Source organism: Alligator mississippiensis, chromosome 9 (genome assembly GCF_030867095.1).
Source record: "Alligator mississippiensis isolate rAllMis1 chromosome 9, rAllMis1, whole genome shotgun sequence".
NCBI classification, from domain to species: domain Eukaryota; kingdom Metazoa; phylum Chordata; order Crocodylia; family Alligatoridae; genus Alligator; species Alligator mississippiensis.
The window spans coordinates 1,733,672-1,754,112 of record NC_081832.1 but is presented as its reverse complement, the minus strand read 5'-3'; the positions used below and the strand labels follow the sequence as shown (position 1 = coordinate 1,754,112).

The following is a 20,441-nucleotide window of genomic DNA, read 5'->3' as shown; positions in this document are numbered from 1 at the left end:
ACCGGCTGGAAGCAGCTGCTCTCCCGCCCTGCTCCTTCCTCCCTGTGCAGGCAGAGGCAGGGGTCCTTGCAAGGGGGCTACCCCCCTGCGGGCCTGGGGCAGGGGCAGAAGGGGAGAGACGCACTCCCTGCTGGGCCTCAATGCATCGGGCGATGCCAGCCCCGGGCTCCTGCAGGCAGCTGCACAGCTCCCTCCACCCAGGGAAGCTCCACGGGAGCAGGGAGATGCTGCTGCCCCGCGGCAGGGATGTGGGGCCCCAGAAGAGCAAGCCTGGCCCTGCTCGGCCCCTTCCCCACCGGTGGGCATATGCTGGGATCAGGGCCAAGCAGCAGGGCGCAGGGGTGGGGAGCAGGACCCAGGAGGAGCAGCAGAGCCAGCAGTTTCTCAGGAACTTTATTGAGGCAGGAGGCTGCTGGTCCATGTGGGGGGAGCAGGGAAGGCGGGCACGGCCGGCTGAGCACCTGGGGCAGGGCACTGGGACCCTCTGATTCGGATCCACCTCTCTCCTGGCTGGACCGCGCCTGCAGGAGCTCTCACGTCTCTCCACATCAGGGGGTCAAGGCCAGCTCCCCTCCCGGCCCCCCTGTCCTTGCAGCCCCCGGGCACAGGTTGCTCCAGTCTGGTGGCCCGTGGGATGCTGAGCTCTTGGGGTCATGTCTCCCGCCTGGGCTGGATGCCGTGCACCCAGGAGGCTCCAAAGGGTGAGGCCGGGGAGGCCAGGAGAGCGACGGGCTGCTTTGGGGGGCTGTCCCGCAGGATGGGCGACAGCTGCTGCTCCTCCTCCTCCTCCTCCCGGCGCCAGCCGCCTTGCAGCACCCGGCCCAGCACGCAAGCCAGGAGGCCTGCGGCTGCGAGGACCCCGGCCGTGGTGCAGAGCATGATGCCGGCCAGCCTGCAGGTGCCCAGGACCTGGTTGTACTCCATCGCCTGCAGGTCCAGCACCAGGAACTCCTCCTCCCCGATGCCCTCCAGCTTCGGGGGCACGAGGTAGCCGGTGGCCAGCGCCGCAACCCCCAGGAGCAAGAGCAGGGCCCCCGCAGAGAGACTCACCTGGGGGCAGGCAGAGGCAGGGGTTGGCAGCCCAGCAAGGCCTCACTTTCCCTCCTGCCCTTGGTCTCCTAGGCAGGGCCTGTGTCCCGCTGAGCCGGGCAGCTCGGTGCTTGCAGCATCCTAACCGATGCCATCCTGGGGGGAGACCCTTGCCGGACACCTGGGTTTTCTCCCCAGCTGCAGGCTGCACCCTGCTCTCAAACACTTCCAGGGACGGAGACTTCCCGTCTCAAGGTCCGGGTGTTGCCAGGGGGTTGGGCCGGGGCTCATTGCTGACTTACCAGAGAGGGTACCTTGAACCCCAGGGCCGTGCGCAGGAGCAGGGGTTGGGGTGCTGCAGTGCTAGTCTCACCTTCCAGACGATGGAGGGCCAAGCAGGGCGGGCGCGGGAGGCTGGCAGCACGTCCGCATCGTTGTCAGGGCTGGCACCGGTGCAGTCCTCGTAGAAGAGGTGCAGGTAGGAGCGGACGCCGTACCACTTACCGCGCTCCACGCTGGGGCCCCGGCTGCAGCTGCACGGCTGGGCACAGGCCAGCATCGGGCCTGGGGGGGCAGTGGAGCCAGAGGGTGGGTCACCAGGCTTTGGGAGGAGAGAGCCACGGCTCCTGGGCTCTCTCCTTGGCGGTGCCCGTCAGCAGGCCCCTGCATGACTCGGTTTCCCCTTAGTGGGGAAGCTCCCTGCTGCCAGCCCAGGCAGCGTGGCGCTGTGTCAGGCATGCTTCGCATGCCCTGGGTGCCCGGGCTCCCACCCCCAAGAGGGGGATAGAGGCAAGCTCCACTCTGGCCAGGCCCCAGGAGCTGAGCTCAGTGACAGGTAGGATGAGACCCCCATCCTCGTCCCTGGGCACTCATCCCGTGAGCAGCAGTGCTGCTGGGGGGTCTCCAGGCTGGACCCCCCTTGCAAGCCCCATCCTGTAGGACGCCGCTCCACACCAATCCCCGCGTCCGCCTGCCTCCAGGATGATGAGCGCAGCCCGGGGCTGATTGGGCATTGCCATGGGAACCGCCTGGGGAGGCCTGAGTCACAGCTGGGGCTGGGAGGAGGGGCGGCAGGAGTGGGGATGGGGGGGCAGCCACTTCCCGCCGGCCCAGCGAGGCTGGAGGGACCCCTGGATGCCCAGCCCGAGGCCGCCTGCGGCAGGAGCACTGCCCTCCTCGCACCCCAGCCCCGGCCCTGGTCCAGAGCGGAGGGCTCCTGCGGGGACCAGGCCTGCAGCCCCGAGACAGCTGCACGCCAGGCTGGACGGAGGAGGGTCCATGCCTTGGCACCAGGGTCCATGATGGGCCCTGCTCATGGCAGGAAGGCCCAGCTGCTCTCCTGGAAGGGGCATCCAGACCAGAGGCTTCGTAATGCAGGGCCGGTGGGAGCATCAGGCACCCCGAGATCTCCCCCCTCTCCTGGGCTGCCTGCAACATTGCTCTTCCTTTGCCCCCTGCCCGGCTGCACTCACCTCCGGCTGGGCAGGGCTGGTCCTAGCACATCCTGTCCCTCGCCGGACCCGTCTGCAGGACGATGCCCCAGGCAACCAGCGGTGCGGGGTGGGAGCCTCTCCCAAAGGCGTCCAGCGCTTCCCCCCCTGCAGCCGGTGTGTGCAGACAGGTGCGAGGGCCAGACAGCTCTAGGGCTGGACCTGCCTGCCCACTCCCCAGCTGGCGTGGAAGGGGGCAGAGGCTGGCGTGGCGGCTGTTTACCTGTTGCAGCGCCGGCTGCCCAGCTGCTGGCGTTTGGCAGGCGGCAGAGGCTCCACTGGCTGGCGAGAGGCTGGGTCTGCTCAGCCCCGGCGCTGAGCTGTGTGTGAGTCACCGGCGGAGAGGCGGCGTGGCTGTGCGAGGCAGGCGGTGGGGGCACGTGGGAGCCCCTGGCCTTCCCGCTCACCAGCGCTGCAGCTGCCCCCAGGCTGGGCCGGGCCGGGCCGGGCCGGGCCCTGCACGCGGCACCCAGCCCTGGCTGCACGGGAGGGGGCCCTTGCCCCTGCCTGTGGCGTGATGGGGGGGCTCTCTCGTGCCGAGCGTGGGCCAGAGGGACACTGGGTTTGCATCCTTTGCCCGATGCAGGACCTGGGGGTGCTGTGCCAGGGCTGGGACCTGCTGCCCGGGGGCACCGCTCTGCTTCTTCCCAGGGGGGTTGGGGCATGGGGAGAGCTGGCGGAGAGGCCAGGGATGCCCCTAGCACCGGCCTTGCCCCCTGCAGGCAGGGTATCCTTGGCTAGGAGATGCTGCTGTCGCCGTGGCAACAGCCGCTGGGAGCAGAGGGATGTCGCTAATGCCTCTGGGTGTCGGGCACCTTGGAGACGGGCGCTGGGTTCGGTTCCTCCGCTGTTGCCGTGGCGCTGGGGTCGTTTCACCATGCGGATGAGGCTGGGGCTCTCATGTGTCCCCCCCCCCGCACTAGTGTCAGTGCTAATGCCGGGGGCAGACGGGCCTGGCTGCCCCCCCCTCCGCTAATCCCCAGGGATTTCGGGCCCTGCTAAGGGGATTGCCAGGCCTCCGGCTTTGCTGAGCTCCTCCATCCTGCCCGGCTCCTGCACCGAGGCTCATAGGCCGGCACCGCCACCTTGTTGCCGTGGCGACATGGTCGGCTCGGTGATGAAGCTGATGCAAACACGGTGGTGATGAAGCCAATGCTTGCGAGGTGGGGCTGGAGTGGAAGGGCGAGGCTGCCAGGATCGGGGGGCCTTGCCCGACCTGGCTACATGGGACCCGTGTGGGCCAGCTTCGGAGCAGGGTGACGGTGCCCCCCTCGCCCATGGCCTGGCACTTCCAGACGGGGAAAACAGAGGCACAAAGCGGGGGCCCCATCTCCCCACAGCTGCATGGGCCAAGCCGGGGTGTGGGGCTCACCCAGCGCCTGGGCCTGTACAACCCAGAAGCCACCTGCCCCCAGGGCTGCCCTGGCAGAGAGGGGCAAGGGAAAGGCTGAGCCCAGCTGGAGATGCTGTGACCTGGGGTGAGAGGCTGCGTCCACGGGACCATGCCACTGCCATCCACAAAGCCGGCGTGTCGGCCACGGGCTCCCGCTGGGGACTGGGGCAGGCGGGTGCCAAAGCCAGGCTGAGCGCTGCCGGCCCTGGCACTGCAGCTGGCTCCAGCCCGGGTGCAGCCGGCAGCTCAGGAGCTAACGCTGGAGAGAGCTCGTAGCATGGCCTGGTGTCTGCCTGCCAGGGCCGGGGGGCCGGGGAGTGCGTCGGCTGCTGCTTGGGATGCAGGGTTGGCTGGGCAGGGGTGGCAGGGCAAGGTCTGGAGGGCCAAATTGCAGCTCTGATGCCGAAGGAAAAATCTTGGGGGAGACCTGGGCACGGGAAGCCAGGGGAGCAGATTCATGCAGTCGCCAGTGCTTGCTCTGGCTTCCTTCCGGGCCAGGCAGTGCTGCAAAGAGCCACTGACAGCGGAGGGCACCTCCCCTGTGCACACGCACACAGCACCTGCACACGCATGTACACAAATGTGCTTGCACACACAATACCTGCACACACAGGCTACCTGCCTATGCATGCACACACAGAAAACCTGCATGCGCATGCACACAGAGCACCTGCCCACGTGTGTGCACACAGCACCTGCTGGAGGGACACTGGCCACAGCTTCAGGCCTGGCTAGGCCTGCCTGCAGCCACCCCCCCGCAGAAGCAGCTGCATTTCTAGTAGCAGGGGAAAGCAGCGTGTGCCAGGGTGTGCAATGCAGCCTCTCCTGCACCTGTAAAGGCAGGGAGAGTGGAGCACGTAGTGCTGGTCAACCTGCTGACAGAGCCCGGGCTGGGGCTGGGGGCATGGCCGGTCCCCTCGCTCTGGGCTGCCAGGCCCAAGCCAAGCTGCATGTGGCGAGGAGGTTTTAAGCATCCCCAGAGGCACTGGGTGTTGACTGCAGCCCAGGCTGGGGATGGCAACTGGGTTAGCACCAACCTCAGAGGTCCTGGCTAGAGGGTCTTGCGCCTGCACTCAGACTCAGAGCGACGCTGCCTTGGGGGCAGGAAGGGATTTTTCCCCACAGTCAGGCTGGTAGGGACTGCGGGGGGTTCCCCTCTGCCTGGGATCCCTGCAGTGTGTATTAGCAACCTTTGCAGCAGCCGGACGCTGGTCCCCAGCTTCACCGGTGGCAGGTTGGGGTGTGAGGTCTGTGTTGTGTCGGGGCGCGGTGATGGGTTTGTCTGGGCGGGTTTGGACAGGGCTGACCCTGCATCAGGCAGGGCTTGGGCTGGACGTGACCTCTGCAGCTCCTGCCAGCCCCGCTCTGGGATCTCTATGCACCCTGTTTTGCAAGGGGGCAGGGGGAGCCCGGTCCTCAGGAACAGCTCTGCCGTGCACGCGGCTACCCTGATGTGCAAACACCCTGAGCGGGGGCCGTCTCAGCCCAGGGGCTCCCTTGCAAAGGCAGGGCAGGGCCCGGCTTCGAGGAGACGGGGGTCCCAGCGGCGGTGGGGGCGGCGCGTCAGGAACGGAGGCAGAGAAGAGGCAGCCGCGCCCTGGGCAGACCGAGAATACACTTTATTCCATAGTCACGACAACCAGTATCACCACGAGCCGAGCTTGCACCTCGCCGGACCCGGGACGCCCGGACACGTCCAGCCCCGCGGCCGCCTCTCGCCTCCAAGCCGGCTTCTCCAAGACAACGATACAGGAACCTCTGCACTAACACGACGGTACAACATCCAACCCAGAGCGCTTGTAGCACCGTGGGCAGGCGGGAGCGGGCCCGCGGGCCGGCGCCGCCTGCCGAGAACTGTGAAGCGTTGGGAGAGGTTTGGGAGAACGGGATGGGGACGGCGTCCCCTGAGCCCTGCTGGCCACGATCCGTGGGGTTTGTTCCTGAGAGAGGTTTTTATTATTATTATTATTAATATTATTATTATTCTCATTTTGTTCTGTCTCTACCGATGACTCGAATGGGTCGCACGCACGCACGCACACACAGAGATGGCAGCAAATTACAGGCAGCGGGGGACGGCGGGGTGGGGGTCACAGCAAGCGGGGGGCGGGGGGCAGAGACAAGCCAGGGGGCCTAGGGGGTCTCTACAGCACGATAACCACATGTCACAGTAGTTCACCATTGTTCACAACTTGGTCTCCCCTTACAAACGAAAATGGAGATGCCTAGAGCGGGGTGGGGGCTGGGGGGAGGAAGCCAGTGAGGTTTGTGCTTCAAGTCGGGAGGAAGGAGGTGGAGGGTGGGTGCTTCCTGCTGCCCAGTGGTCCCCAGGGTCCCTGCACCCAGCCCGGCTGGGTCCTCCATGCAGAGCCTTGTCCTTGGGGGGCCCAGGCCCGCCGGCTCCTGGCAGGTGCTGTGGGGAGGGGGGACCCTCTCCGCTCCGGGGGCGCCCGGCTCCGTCCTGGCAGGGGACCCCCTGAGCTCAGCCCTGCAGCAGAGCAGGGACAAAGGGGGAGGGGGCTGGGCTGGGAAGGCGGCAAGCGCTGGGACCCAGCCGGGCTCCGGGCTCCCAGCGCCGGGGCTGGGGGAGGGGACCCGGCCAATGAAACCCACCCAGGCAGCAGGGAGGGCGCATCCCCCTGCACTCCCCACCCTCCGCCCTTGCAGGAGGGGCTTGGAGCAGAGGATGCTCAGGCCCAGCCCTTGGTGGGCCCCATCCATGCAGCCTCTGCCCCCCCGCCCCCCCATCCAGTGGTCCTGAGCCCATGGGGTGGGGTGGGGAGGGGGGGGGGATGAAGGGGTCGAGGTGCTGCAATGTCTCCCGCAGACCCAGCCGGGACCCCCGCCCCGTCGGCTCTGCCTCCCTGCTGCCCCGCAGGGAGCGGGCTGCATTTGGGGAGGTGCACTGCTTTCTTTCCAAGCTGCTGATATGGGCGCAGCCGGGTGACCCGTGGGTGCCGGCTGGCTGGAGCAGAGCCAGGCCAGCACTGCCGGGGCCTGCAGACAGCCCAGGGAAGGATGTAGGCACCTCTGGATCAGAGCGGCGTGGGCCGAGGGCGCTGTGGGGAGCAGGGCAGGATGGGCAGAGCAAAGTCACCGCAGGGCCTGGCGCAGGCGTCCGGCTGGGCTTTTCTGCAGGCATGGGTGGGGCAGGGGCTGCGGGTGGTGGAGAGCCTCTGGGTTGGAGGCCTTTCCCTAGCACAGGGGTGACCTGTGGGGCCGTGGCCGGGTCTTGCTCTCTGGCGGGGTGGGATGCTTGGGGAGCGCACAAGGTTGAGCCAGAGGTGGGTGTGGCGCTGCCACGGGCAGGGGCAGGGGCAGGGAAGCTCCGGACAGGGTCCCCAGGGTGGAGCTGGAAGGCAGGCAGCATCCTTGGGGAAGGACATCCTGGATGCCCCCCACCCCAGCCGAGGCCTGGAGCTCCTGCCCCGCCACACTGGACCAGTGGCTGTCCCCAACCCCTGCCCCAGGGCACGGTGGGGCCTGCTATTTGCTGGGCAGCCTGAGAAACCCCCTGAGACCCCCAGAGACCAGGGCAGAGCCACGGAGGAGGCAGAGCGGCTGCATCTGCCTCCCCGGGCTGGGCTGGGGGCACTCCCCTGCCCGGGGCTGAACGTCTCTCGGGGCAGGGGATGATCCAGACAGAGCACGGAGCTGAAGTCAGTAGCTGCCAGGAATCGGGACCCCCGGCGGGGAAGGGCAACCTCAGAGCCTGCCTGAACCCTCGCGGTCTGGTTGTTCCCAGCCCCCTGTGCAAAGCGCGGCCCGGCCTGGGCGGGGGTCCCGTCCCTCTGCAGCACGGCACCGTGCCTTTAAATCGCGCCTGGCAGCGCAGCCATATGCTCGCAGGCGGTGGGAGGAGGCGTCTCCGCTGGAGGCAGGAGCCATTAGCTCAGGCACGGAGAATCCCAGCTCCATGCGCCGGCAGACCTGCAAGCCCCTGCCCGGCTGCCCTGGGGACCGGTCCCCTCGGCCCAGGACAGCAGGGCTGGACCTTCCCCGGAGACCCAGGTCTCCCTGGTGCCCAGCTTTGCTGCCGCCCCTTTCGGGCGCCGTCTCCGGGCCAGCTCAGCCCTGGCTCACGCCGGTGCCTGCAGCAAAGCAGCCTCGCCCTGCACACGGCATGTGCCAGACCAGTCCCGCCAGCCAGAGCACCGCTGCCTCTCGCGGCTCAGGGCTGGCGGGGCCGGAGGGCCAGGGACCCTCGTGCTGCTAAAGCCAGGGTGCCGTGCCGAAGGGAGCAGCTCCCTGCCCCTCACCCCACCTGCCTGGGGCTCCCCGCTCGCCTTGGCAGGGAGACGGGTCCTTCCCAGCACGGGCTCCCCACGCTGCGCAGCCGCCTGCGCGAGCATCTGGAGAGAGGAGTAACGCAGCCTCCCGGATCCACGTGCAAACCACGTGCGGCCAACTTCGCTCTTCCCCAAAGTGGGGAGCGGGGAGCAGGCGCCTCTGCCAGCGCTCCGGGAAGGCACCGCGGCCCCCAGGGCTGGCACCTTGTGCGCCTGGGTGTCGGCTGGAAAGGCGGGGGAGGCAGGGGCTCGCCACAGCCCCGTCGCGTCCCCGTGCACCCAGGAGCGCCGTGCCGGGGCTGGGATCCTGTCTCTGGGGCTGCTCAAGGGCACTGGAGCACAAGAAAGCCAGGCTGGAAAATGCACTAAAAATGGAAGCAAAGGGAAGTGGTGATTCCCAGGCATGCAGAGAGCCGCGAGGGGGTGGGAGGCTGCTGGGGGGGAGCGCGTCTGCCAATTCACAGGGAAGGGGACAAGTGGCGAGGGCAGCAGGGACAAGATGGGGTAGAAGCAGGATGGAGGGGTGGGGGGCCTCTCCACGGCGGAGATGATGGATGGACGGATGGATGGATGGATAGATGGATGGCGGCGGAGCTGAGCAGCAGCTGTAGCCAGGGTGGGGGGAGGGGGCGCTCGACAATGAAAACCTGATTAGACAGTCAAATTTCATGGCAAAATCACCGCGGTGTCGAGCCCTGTTGTCCCCGGAGGCTCTGGGGCACGGGGCGGCACCAGGCCCCGAGCCGGGAGCCGAGAGCCGGGAGCCGGGGCTGGCGCGGGGAGAGGTGGGTGTGTGCGGAGGGGGATGGGGCAGCCTTCGGCTGCGTTCAAGGCGAGATACCTGATTCCTGCATGTAAACAGCTGGTTTCTTTTTGTTTCTGAACAGACCTGATTGCGGAAAAGAGTTACCTGCCGAGGCGCGGGCCTCAGTACGTGAAGACCAAGTCCGAGATGCTGGACATGAGCCAGTCCCCCGCGATCATCTCCCGCACCTCCGGAGTGCAGTAGTCCGGGAACTCAAAGTGCGAGGGGATTCCCCGGGGGAAGAGGTCAAGGTCCTTGTCGACCACGGCCCAGTCCAGGGCGGCGCTCGGCGGGGCCCTCCCGGGCAGCACGCCCAGCAGCTCTTCCTCCAGCTCCTCGTCGGACGAGGCGAAGGAGGACGGCGGGGACCCGGCCGACATGGGTGACGGGGACTCGCTCCCCGCCGGCCGCAGCTGCTCCAGGAAGGGCTGCGCGGAGGCCTCGGGGTCCGGGCCCGCGTGCGGCTCCTCGGGGGCGTCGTCCGTCTCGCCCGCGGGCCAGCACTTGCCGGGCGTCTTCGGGCCGGCGTCCTCCGGCACCTGCCCCCCGGGCGGCTCCTCCGCCTTGCCGCCGGGCTCCGGCTTGGGCGGCTGCCTGCGGCCGGAGGCCACGCGGCCGAGCACGGAGGGCTTGATCTTGACGGGCAGGCGCGGGCGGGCCTTGCCGGCGCCCACCTTGCCCTTCTTCCGGGGCCGGTACTTGTAGTCGGGGTAGTCGGCCATGTGCTTGAGGCGCAGGCGCTCGGCCTCCTTGACGAAGGGGATCTTCTCCGAGTCCTGCAGCAGCTGCCAGCGCCGGCCCAGGCGCTTGGAGATCTCGGCGTTGTGCATGTCGGGCCACTGGTCCATGATCTTCCGCCGCTCGTGCTGGGACCACACCATGAAGGCGTTCATGGGGCGCTTGATGTGCCCGCTGGGCGTCTTGCACCAGCCGGGCTCGCCCTTGGCGCCCGCCTCCTTGAGGTCCGCCGGGCACCCCTCCCTCTTGGCCTCCATGGCTCGGCTCCTCGTGCTCCGGTGCTGGCCCATGCTGCGGGGCGCGGGCTGCGGGCTACCCCCGGCCCGGGGCGGGGCTCATCCTCCGGCTCCGACCCCGGGCGAAGGTCAAGGGCAGCGCTGGAGCCGGCCCGGCCGCACCGCACCGCACCGCACCGCGCCCCGCGCCGGAGCCGCCCCTTCTACCGCGCCCGCCCGCGCCGCCCCGCGCCCATTCTGTCAATGGGAGGCGCCGCCCCCCTCGGCCGCCATTGGCCGAGAGCAGCCAGGGAGTATTTGCATCCGCCAATGGGCGCGCGCCGGTGTCACACCCCCCCTACACACCGGGTGCGGGGCAGCTCCCCCGGGGCCGGCGCCCCGCGCTGCAGCTGCCGCCGGGACGGGGGGGGCAAGCTCGGCTGTCACTTGAATACTGAGCCCCCTTGGGGTCCATGGCCCCCTCCCGGCTGGCGTCCGGCCTGACTGCCCCGGGGTGCAGGGGTCAGTGTGAGCACCCCCCCCCGGGTTTCACGTGGGGTCGCCGGAGGACGTGCGAGGGGAGCGGGGGCGGGTTGGCACCTGCTTGGGGGGCGCTGGGGGGGTAGTGGCGGCTGGCAGGTGCTGTCGGGGGGCTCGGGGGTCGGACGCGGGCGTTGTCCGGGCTGGCCTGGGCTGGACGTGACCTCTGCAGGCCTCTGCCAGCCCCACGGCTCTGCTTTGCACGCGCAGCGCCCGCCGTCGTGACCGTGCCTTGCTCGCCCTAGTCGTGAGCAATCCCGGTTTGACACGCACACCTCCGCCTCGCCCATCCGTGCGCCATCCTTGCACGAGCACCTGCCAAACCGTGCACGGTCCTGGCCGCTCGCAGCTCCCCTTGCACTGTGTTCCCTCACCAGGTGTGCACCGCCGCGTGTGCAAGGGGGGGCCTGATCCGTATTTATCACGGCTCTTTATTGCTCAGGGCCCTGCCAGGTTGCTCCATCGTCACGTCCTCTTCTGGGAACGGCGCCTGGCTGCGTGGCCCCGCAGGTCAGCGCCGGACGCACGGGTCCGGGCGGGGAGGGCGTGGGGCGGTGGGCACGCCGTCACCGCTCGGCGGCGCAGCTCTCTCCCCACAGCCGCCGGCATCAGCAAGGGGCTGTAATTGCAGCTTTTTATGGAGTGGGCGCGTGACTGGGGTATAATGAGACGCCAGCTCCCCCTCCCCCACCTAGGCCGCGGTGCCAGACCCCCCTGCTCCGCTCCAGGCTGGGGGTGCAGGAGCCAGGTTGCCTCCCCCAAGGAAAGGCCTGTGCCCCCGAGCTACGGGGTCAGTGGAGCAGGGACTGGTTACAGGCCTCAGAGCCTGGGCATGGGCACTGCCAGCTACCGGGAAAGGGGTGTGCTCCTTCTGCCTGCCAGCCGTGCCAGGAATAAGGAGCCCCGGGTTCGAGGCTCAGCCCTGCCCGGGGCCTGGGGGGCACCAAGGTGCTCTCGGCTTTGCTTTCTTCCTCCCTGCACTGAGGAGGCTGCCCCTGCTCCTGGGGGGGAAGGGGCCTCCGGGCACCGAGCCCAGCGCAGGGGGAGAGGGAGAGGAGCCAGTGCCTGGCTGGGGCAGGGAGAGGGTGCCACGTGCCGGAGCCGGGGGCACGGGGTCACCAGGCAGCAGGACATCTTCCGGCCCCGAGCAGCTGAGGGAGCGAGGCTGGCACGTGTGGATTCAGGGCGGCGCTGAACCGGGGCCTGGGAGATGCCCGCGCGTGCTGGGAGAGGTCCAGGCAGGTCCCCTTGGCGACCCCCTCTGCTCCCAGCAGGATTAAGGCAGCCTGGAAACAGGGGAGCTGTTTTGACCCCGGAGGTCCCCGCCTGCCCCAGCGAGACGCCAGCAGGAGCTTACGGGGGCACGGGTGGGGGGCCGACAGCTGCATGCTAATCGCTCCCTGCCGAGCCGGGGGCTGCTCCGGGCGGACGCGGGGCATCGTGCCCGCCTGTTGCCCCAGCGACTGCGGACTTCCCGGCGCAGGTGGCATGCCCATTGGTTGCCGCAGCGACGCGGTGGCTCGGGGAGTGGGGATGGTGCCCATTGGCTTGCCTGCGTGGCGGATGGGTCCTCACGCCGCCACGGTGCAGCTAGTTTCCGTGGCAACAGCGGTTGTCGAGGCAAACAAGGGGCCCGGTGTCCCGGCTGCATGCAGCCGTTGTGCCCGGGGCGGTGGGAGAGCCGTGTCTCCACTGGTGATGCATTCCCACGGGGCAACCTCGATGCCCCTCACTGTCTCCTACACTGGCACGGTGGGCACCGGCCAGTGCACGGCAGCTCTGAAGCAGCAAGGCAAGCTGCAGTCTTTGCTCCAGAGCTGGGCCCAGCCCCCCAGGTGCAGGCAGAGAGCGATAGGTACAGGCTGCATTGCATAGCAAAGTCAGGGGGGCATGGCCGGGGTGCCCCCACACTGCCCCGGGATGGGGAGCTGCTCTGAGCTGAGCCAGGCAGCCCCGGGTCGGGAGAGCTGGTCCTGTCCAGGCAAGAGTCAAGGCCTGTGGGGAAGAACAGCCCCGCGGAGGGCAGAGGGTGAGGCAGCCCCCTCCTGCCGGCAGTGCCATCTCGCCTGGCCTGGAAGCAGGGCTAATTGCTATGCAGATCTATTCCGCATTATTTAATTACCATGCTAATTAGCGTCTCACACGCGCGGCATCGCCTCTTGTTAGAGGCAGTGAGTGAGGGGGACCGGGGGCGCGTGGCGGGGGAGGTGCCAGGCCCTGGTGTTTGCAGCCGGGCATGGGCTCAGGGCAGGTGCGGCAGCGTCAGGCCCAGCTGGCGCTCGGAGCAAGGGAGGGGGGGCCGGCAGCTGGCTCTGGAGATTCCCACACCTGGTGCCCAGTGGGGCAGTACCCGGCTTCCCAATGGGTGGGGGTAGCAGTGGCCCGCAGCCCCCCAGCCTGCGGGAGGGTCACAGACCCCAGCAGGGCCTGGTCCTGGGACCTCAGGGGCAGACACGCTCCAGCCCTGCTCCTCGTGGCACCCGAGCCGAGCAGGGCAGCATGGGGGGAGTCTGCCTCCATACTCCATCTGGAAGCCATGGGCAGCGAGCGAGCCCTGGGCCCCACGCCGCCTTGTTTACAGAGTCCCGGGCACCCCAGGGACCACCCAGACCTTCCCTTTTGGTGCTAACGAGCACTAATGAGCTCCCAGAGGTGCTTTGCTGCTGGAGCCAGAGGTGGGACAGACAGTGTGACTCACCACCGCAGGTGAACTGGCAGCCATCGGGACCCAGGTGTCCTGCCCTCACCTGGGACCTGCCTCCGGCCCTCTGCTTTGGTGTCTCACGGGACCTCCCCAAAAACAGCACCACCCTGGGCCAAACCCCTGGGCACCACCAAGGCACCTCCAGCTGCATCGCCCAGCCTCATCATTTGCATCCCAGAGCAGGGAGCGCCCCAGCATGGCTGCAGCCAGAGGCAGGGACACTTGGGGTGTATCCACAGCCTGGGCACCAAGGGGTTAAACATGCCTGGGACCCAGCGGGGTGCCCTGCGCCAGCCCCTCAAGCCCACGTGTGGTAATGCGGCCTGGCAGCCTGAGCACGGTGGCTGCACTTCACCGCCACGACCGGGGACGAAGCTTCCTGCGGCAGCTGCTGGGAGCCTCCATCTGTTGCCGTGCCTCGTGCTCCCGCCCTGCTAATTGCCCGGGGCGCCTGGGGCAGGGCAGGGGAGCGGGCACCCCGTGCAGTGCAGCAGCCCCTGAGCTGGACGGTGGACACCTCCCGCATCTGCGGAGGACATGGGGGGCCTCTGCCGTGCTTTGCCTGGGACCAGGAAGGCTGGAGCAAGCAGAGGGCAGAGCCAGACACTGTTTCCACAGCCCTGTGGGGCCGGGGATGCAGCCAGGGGTGCCCCTTGCCCCGGGGCTTCCTCATGCTGCAGCCCATGCTGTCAGACAGCACATGCATGTGTGCAAATTGCATGTGTGCACGTGTGTGCATTGCGTGTGTGCATGTGTGGGAGTGCGCCGCAGGAGAGTCTCTGGGATGATGAAAGCCTCATGCAGGCACCCCCAGTGCCCTCCGGGGTCCCATCCCGTTGTGGGGTGTGAGGTCGACACTCTGCCCTCCACCGCCGGCCTCGTCCCTCTGCAGCGAGGCTGCTGTGCTGAGCTCGTGGCCTTGCAGCGCCTTGAATCCCAATCAGGGAAGACTCCTGCCCTGTCCTCCACCTGGAGCACAGGTTTGTGGGGGCAGCCACGGTGTGGGGGCTCCCATGCTCTCTGGGAGCCCCCCAGACAGGGGCAGACCTCAGCCCCTGTGGTTGTGGAGCTGGTCCAGGGCAGACAGACTCTCCCGTCCTGCATTAACTCCCAGGGCCCTGGGAGGGAGCGCTGGAGGCCGTGCATAGCAGCTCTGGTGTGTCCTGAGTCGCCCAGAGCTGGTGCCAGGTCAGGGATGCCCTATTGTACCTCGCTGCTCCTGGATCCTCTCCATCCCTGGGGCTCTGTCCCGTTGCACCTGGAGCCGCACAGCAAGGCACAGACACCTGCAGGCAGAGCCGCTCTGGGGCTGGAGAGGAGGCAGCAGCCGCCAGCACATGGGCAGCCCCTGGTCTAGATGGGTGCTCATGAGAGGTGTCTCCTGGGATGCAAGACATCTCCTGCTCCACTTGCCTCTTAGCTCTTTTCAGGAGTCCTTGGAAGGGATGAGACCAGGTTGGGAGGGCAGGTGACAGGTGACCAGGAGGACAGGGGTGGAGCAGACCTCCGGGCAGGTCTCAGCTCCAGCCAGAAACCTGCACTGGACCCCCGCAGAGTCTGGCTGTGCAAAGAAAGCATGGGGCCAGTGCTCCCCGAGGGGGGAGGGTCCACGCCCCTGGAAGCGCTGGCTGGAGATGTGTCCCAGACCTGCTCCGTGCCAGGCCTCAGCTCTCCTGGCAGCCATGGGCCAAGCGTGGGTGGTCCTTGTGCCCTGGAGCTTCTCTAGGGAGGGAAGCGGGTGCAGGCCAGGGGTCTGGAGCAGCCCTGGGAGAAAGAGGATCAGGCAGCTGGAGGAGTCGGGGAGCCCGGGGGCAGTGAGGGAGCGCCGTGCCCAAGTGACCCCTCCACGCGCTCGGCCCTTGGCCTCCCCAGGGACGTGACTGCAGGGAAAGCTCCTTTGTCCCCGAGCTTTTGGCTAATCCCCGCGCTATCCCCCCTGCGCCTGGCACCGGGGAATAAATGCTGCTCTAAGGCCCCCGAGTCACCGGGAACGGTGAGGGTTTCTTGCAGGGGCAGCTGAGGACACGAGGCCTGGCTGTGAATGGCCCAGGGGCTGCATGGGGTCTCGCACAACCAACGTGCAGCCTCTTGCACGGCTGTCGTGCATGGTGCTCATGCCTTGGGAGTCTGGGACCCGGCCTGTGAGTGCTAGGCGCTGCATGTGTGCAGGTGACAGGCCAGATGCCTCCCGAGAGCCAGGAGCTAGCAGAGGTCTGGGCTCCAGGCATCCCCAGCACCCCCATGCAGCCCAGCACGGCCCGCAGCAATCCCAGGTCAGAGGTAGCCAGGGAGGCCCCCCACCCGTGCTCGGCTTTGCACAGAGCTCCAGGCTCCCGGGTCACGCACTGAGGCAGGGGCACATGATGGTCTCATGCGGTGCGGCGCGTTCCTGAGGGGATTAGCTGTGCCAGGCCCCACGTCTGGGCTCTGCTTCCCCGGCTCCCTCCAGCCGGGCTGTGCAGCGCCGGGCGGCAGGTGCCCGATGCAGCTTGGGTGTCTCTGGCACGTGGGCACCGTGCAGCTCAGTGCAGGAGCCCCATGTCCAGCCGCTGGAAGGATGCACACATGAAGTCTGTTCCCTACGCTTCTGCCTCTTCCTGTGCCCTGACACCAGCACCAAGCCCCAGGCTGAATGGTGCCACAGCACGGGTGCCAACTGAGCCCTCTCCTTTGTCCCTTCTCTGCCCTAGCCAGCAAGGGATGCTGCAGGCATGGCCGGGCCATGGGAATTGCCCTGGCTCTGGGGGCTGCCCGGTGGCTAGTGGGGAGCCTATGTCCATGCCCGCTCCCCTCAAGGTTGCAGCCGAGGTGGTGGTACCACGGGGGCACAGCAGGACAGCAGACGGGGGTGGAGAGGAGGAGAAATCCTTGGCTGGGCACCAAGGGCAATTGCACAAAGGGGAGTTTCAGAGCAAAAGGACCCACCCACCCTCTGGCACACCCCCTCCCGGGGTCCCCTGGCATCAGCAGCACTGCAGCCAATGGGGCAGGGCTGGCAGCAGGCCCTATATATGTGAGAGGAGCCAGCCGGGGCCGCAAGGGATCTGCTGAACCAGGTGCAGCTTTTGCAGGTGCTTTGTCTCTTGCAAATTGTATTCCTGGCGGAGAGTCGAGATGCACGAAAAAGAGAGCTTCAGGTAAGGCCTGCGTGGCATGATGGGTGTGCACGTGTGCGTGTGTGTACCTGGACATGTGTGATCAGTTATGTGGACCTCAATGCTCACAGGGAATTGCCGTGTCCCACGTCATGCTCTCGGTAACTGGCTTGTTTAGCTGCTAGCAAGTCTTTCATCCCCCTTTCTGCCCGCCTAGGATAGAGCTGGGCAGCTTTACTGGCTCCCCCTACTCCTGAGGTGCTCATGATTTTCTAGGGGGTACCTAGACAGGCATAAAACCCTGGCAGGGGTCGGGAAAGAAAGCCGTGTCTCATGGGAGATAACCCTCCCCAGCAGCACTGGTGAGGGGTGGCAGCGGGCAAGGGCACAAGAGCCCAGATGTGGCTGGGACCAGAGGCAGGCGTGAAGACAAATGCACCAGGAGCCCCCTGCCCTGGCAGCTTCTCCGCCAGGTTGGCAGGACTCCCTCCCCTGCAGCCACTGGGACCAACTTCCCCGGCTCTTCTGCGCGGACCGTCGGCCGTGGCAGAGCTGCTCCGAAGGGCCCCACTGGGGCGGGCAGGGGGGAGAGCGGTGCCAGGCGCCCATCACCCTCTGTGTCCCCACAGCTTCGAGGCGTGTGAGCAGACCACGGACTGGCTCCTGTCCCGCACCCGGCAGCGGCCCCGCATCGCCGTCATCTGCGGTTCAGGGCTGGGCCTGCTGGCTGACACCCTGCAAAGTTCGGAGGCTTTCAGCTACTCGGAGATCCCCAACTTCCCCAGCAGCACAGGTACCCATACACCCTCTGCCCCATGTGCCGGGACCCTTGGGGACAACGTGGCCTCTCGCCCTGGCAGTGCCAGCCTGGCAGGAGGCTTGTGCCCAGCACTAATCTCCCTGTGCTTTCCAGTCCCAGAGCTGGCTCCCTGCCTTGGGGCTGGGCTGCCTCTTGGCTCATCGCACGAAGAGGGTGGGCAGGCACAGGCCTCCCTGCAGGCTCTGCTTTTCAGCCAGGGTCCCAGGCTCTGCACACTCATTGCATGTGGGGCTCGGGGGGGATTTCTCTGCTCCCAGCTGCCTTCCCCCCCTGCTCCTGCAAACTGCCTTCAGAGGGATCCTCTATCAGTCCAGCCCGCCTCCGTGGCTGCAGTCAGGCCCTGACAGGTGCTTCTGGTGCACGTGACCACCAGACTTGGCACATACCTGAGCCAGGCACAGGGCAGGGGCTGTGCAGGGGCAGGGCTTGCCAGGGGCTGAGTCCCAAATTGCACCTCACTGCCCCCATTGCTAAGTCTCCAGAGCAGGTCGCAGGGTGCAGCAGCCTGGTGGAAAGTGCGGTGGGAGAAGGCAGGGCTGGGGCGGGCTGGCATGCATGCTGCATTCACCCAATGCCCAGCCCCTCTGCAGTGGCAGGCCACGCCGGGCAGCTGGTCTTCGGGGAGCTGCAGGGAAAGCCATGCGTCTGCATGAAGGGGCGTTTCCACATGTACGAGGGGCACCCGCTCTGGAAGGTAGGTCAGCCAGCGGCCGGCACGGGCAGCCGTAGCCAGGCCCAGAGCCAGGGCCTCAGCCGTGGAGTCCAGGGCCACGTTGGGGCAGGAGACGGAGCGGCGGGGGCAGCTTGGCACCGCTGCTGTCCGCAGGCTCGGGGGTCCGCACTTGATCCACGAGGGGAGGGGGACGCAGGGGACTGTCTGGACAGTCTGCCCAGGGGACAGGAGGAGGCCGGCCCAGGACGAGGTGCCCAAAGGGCCGTTTACTCTCCTTCCTGAGGTTACGTTCCCCGTCCGAGTCTTCAAGCTGCTGGGCGTGGAGACCCTGCTGGTCACCAACGCTGCGGGGGGCCTGGCGGAGAACTACAGCCCCGGGGACATCATGGTCATCCGGGACCACGTCAACCTGCCGGGCCTGGCCGGACTGAACCCGCTGCTGGGGCCCAACGAGGAGCGGTAATGCCCGTGGGGGTGGAGGCGGTTTGTGGGGGAGCCGTTCCAGGTGGGCATCAGACTGCAGGCCATGTTCTCTGTCCTCACCTTGGGGGCTGGAGCATGTGGATGGGGCTGTGAAGACCCGGGCTGCACCCTGGTTCTGCCACTGGCCTGCTGGGTAGCCTTGGACTGATCCCTTCCCCATTGTGTGCCTCAGTTTCCCCATCTGGAAAAGGGGCATAATGATACTGGCCTGACACTGGCATCCCAGGGAGGTGGAACCTGCCCTGTGCATGCGTGGCCTCATGGCAATGGTGTCTGGGTGTCCCTGTTCCCTCCCCCTTGCCCTGGCCTGGCTGCCTCCCCCACTGGATCTGAGCCAAGCAGCCCCTTGAGGCTCGTTCCCCTCCCCAGGTTTGGGCCCCGCTTCCCCGCCCTCTCCAACGCCTACGACAAGGAGCTGCGTGTGCGGGCGCTGGAGATCTCCGAGCAGCTCGGCTACTCGGCCTTCGTCAGGGAGGGCGTGTACTGCATGGTGGGAGGCCCCAACTTCGAGTCCGTGGCTGAGGCCAGGATGCTGCGGGCACTGGGGGTCGATGCTGTCGGTAAGAAGTCAAAGGGGGGCCCAAACTCAGGCTTCCTTCCCACCCTGAGATGCCAGCCCCTGCCCTTTTCTGCCTTGAGCTAAGCCTCGCCAGCCCTGAGCCAGTCCTGTGTGCAGCCACCGCTGCGAGGGGGGGACCTGTCTACACTAGGGCTGCACCAGGCCCCAAGACAGGCTCAGCGCTCACACCTGTGTCCCAGGCTGCTCAGAGCTGGGTGGTGTCCACTCCGTGCTGACCGGCTTCCCCCACCCCCAGGCATGAGCACGGCCCCCGAGGTGGTCGTGGCCAAGCACTGCGGGCTGCGCGTCTTCGGCCTCTCGCTGATCACCAACACGGTGGTGCGGGACTACGACAGCGAGGACAGCGCCAGCCACGAGGCCGTGCTGGAGGCCAGCCAGGCGCGGGCTGCTGCCCTGCAGATGCTCGTCACGCAGCTGGTGGGCAGCATCGAGCCCTGAGGCAGCCACGAGAGCCTGAGTGCAGGCACCGCCGCGGACCAGCCCTGACCCCCGTACTAACCCCCGGTCTGACCCGTCCTGTCCTCTCTGCCTTTCTCCTGCTCCTCGGCACAGCACATAGGGAGAGTCCGGGTGAACTGGGATCAGCGAAGGGGGCAGAGCTAGGAGCCAGGGCCTAGTCCCAGCTTTGCCACAGACTCCCTGTTTGACCTTGACCAAGTCCCTTTGCTTCTCTGCGGCTGTCTTGGCAATATGGAATAGCAAGCAACACTCAGCCCCAGACGTCACAGCACTGGGCTAATGTCTGGGCTCACTGGGGGCTGGGGGAGATTACTACCGATGCCTACCCAGGGCAGTAGAGTAGCAGGAGATGGGGCAGGAAGTCAGACTGCTGTCATTCTCCCGGGAAGAGGCCTTGGGTGGAGATTATTTCTGAATCCAAGGTTCCTGAGTTAGTTGCAGTGATTTGCTACAGAGGGAGATGGACCAAAGCCTGGCGCGTGCTAGTGGATAGCCGCGCAGCTGGCTCTGGTGACAGGCCTTGCACTTGAACCAGCCTCTGCAGAAGGGAGCTGGACCCCAGGACCAGGCTGCTCTGGTATAAATGCGTCCAGACGGACACCGCTTCGCTAGCCTGGAGCAGGTGGTGACTGTATCGGGCAAAAGCCTCTGGCCTGGCTCACGAGGGAGGTCTGAGGAGGTGACCGAGTCCTTCCCGTGCGCAGTGAGGGGGTCTGGGGAGCAGAACGAGGCTGAGTCACGAACCGCCCCGGGCGGCCGGCGCCGCAGGACTGTTCCTCTCTGTAACGTGACGGCATCTGCACCCTCCAATAAACAGAACAAGCGCAACCTCGAAGCCCGCAGGGTGGTCTGTCTGCTTCGGCTCTGCACGCCCAGCTCTGATCCCGTACCGGGCACTGCCGCGTGCATGTTGGGGGACAGGCATGGCTCTCTCTGAGCGCTGGCCTTGCTCTCTGGGCACTTGCATGGATTCAGGGGCTTGCAGCTGAAGCGATGCAGCATGCACCTGCCTGGCTTTTGCAGCTGCCCCTGTGCTGGCTTTGGTCTCCTTAGCAGCAGTAACCCATGGGCCCGGGCGGGGGCATTGCCCGGCACAGGCCGCCGGCCCAGCTGCCATCCCATCTCCAG

General features: G+C 67.2%; 3 protein-coding genes across 3 annotated transcripts; 1 reads left to right on the top strand and 2 right to left on the bottom strand.

The window, feature by feature from the left end:
- Positions 1 to 377: 377 nt before the first annotated feature.
- Positions 378 to 2,999, bottom strand: NRSN2 (neurensin 2). Its single transcript, XM_059713142.1, has 3 exons — positions 2,502 to 2,999; positions 1,403 to 1,593; positions 378 to 1,050 (listed from the first exon to the last, which is right to left on the bottom strand). Exons 2-3 carry the CDS (start codon positions 1,586 to 1,588, stop codon positions 652 to 654), a joined length of 585 nt encoding a protein of 194 aa, XP_059569125.1. The 5' UTR covers positions 1,589 to 1,593; positions 2,502 to 2,999; the 3' UTR covers positions 378 to 651.
- Positions 3,000 to 5,514: 2,515 nt separating this feature from the next.
- On the bottom strand, positions 5,515 to 10,191 carry SOX12 (SRY-box transcription factor 12). The gene has a single exon (XM_006274277.4). The coding sequence runs from the start codon at positions 10,032 to 10,034 to the stop codon at positions 9,129 to 9,131; it is 906 nt and encodes a 301-aa protein (XP_006274339.1). The 5' UTR covers positions 10,035 to 10,191; the 3' UTR covers positions 5,515 to 9,128.
- Positions 10,192 to 16,684: 6,493 nt separating this feature from the next.
- On the top strand, positions 16,685 to 20,420 carry LOC109282930 (purine nucleoside phosphorylase). The gene is made up of 5 exons (XM_059713141.1): positions 16,685 to 17,091; positions 17,709 to 17,812; positions 18,075 to 18,250; positions 18,644 to 18,834; positions 19,090 to 20,420. The coding sequence occupies exons 1-5, from the start codon at positions 16,698 to 16,700 to the stop codon at positions 19,290 to 19,292; spliced, it is 1,068 nt and encodes a 355-aa protein (XP_059569124.1). The 5' UTR covers positions 16,685 to 16,697; the 3' UTR covers positions 19,293 to 20,420.
- The last annotated feature ends 21 nt before the right edge of the window (positions 20,421 to 20,441 follow it).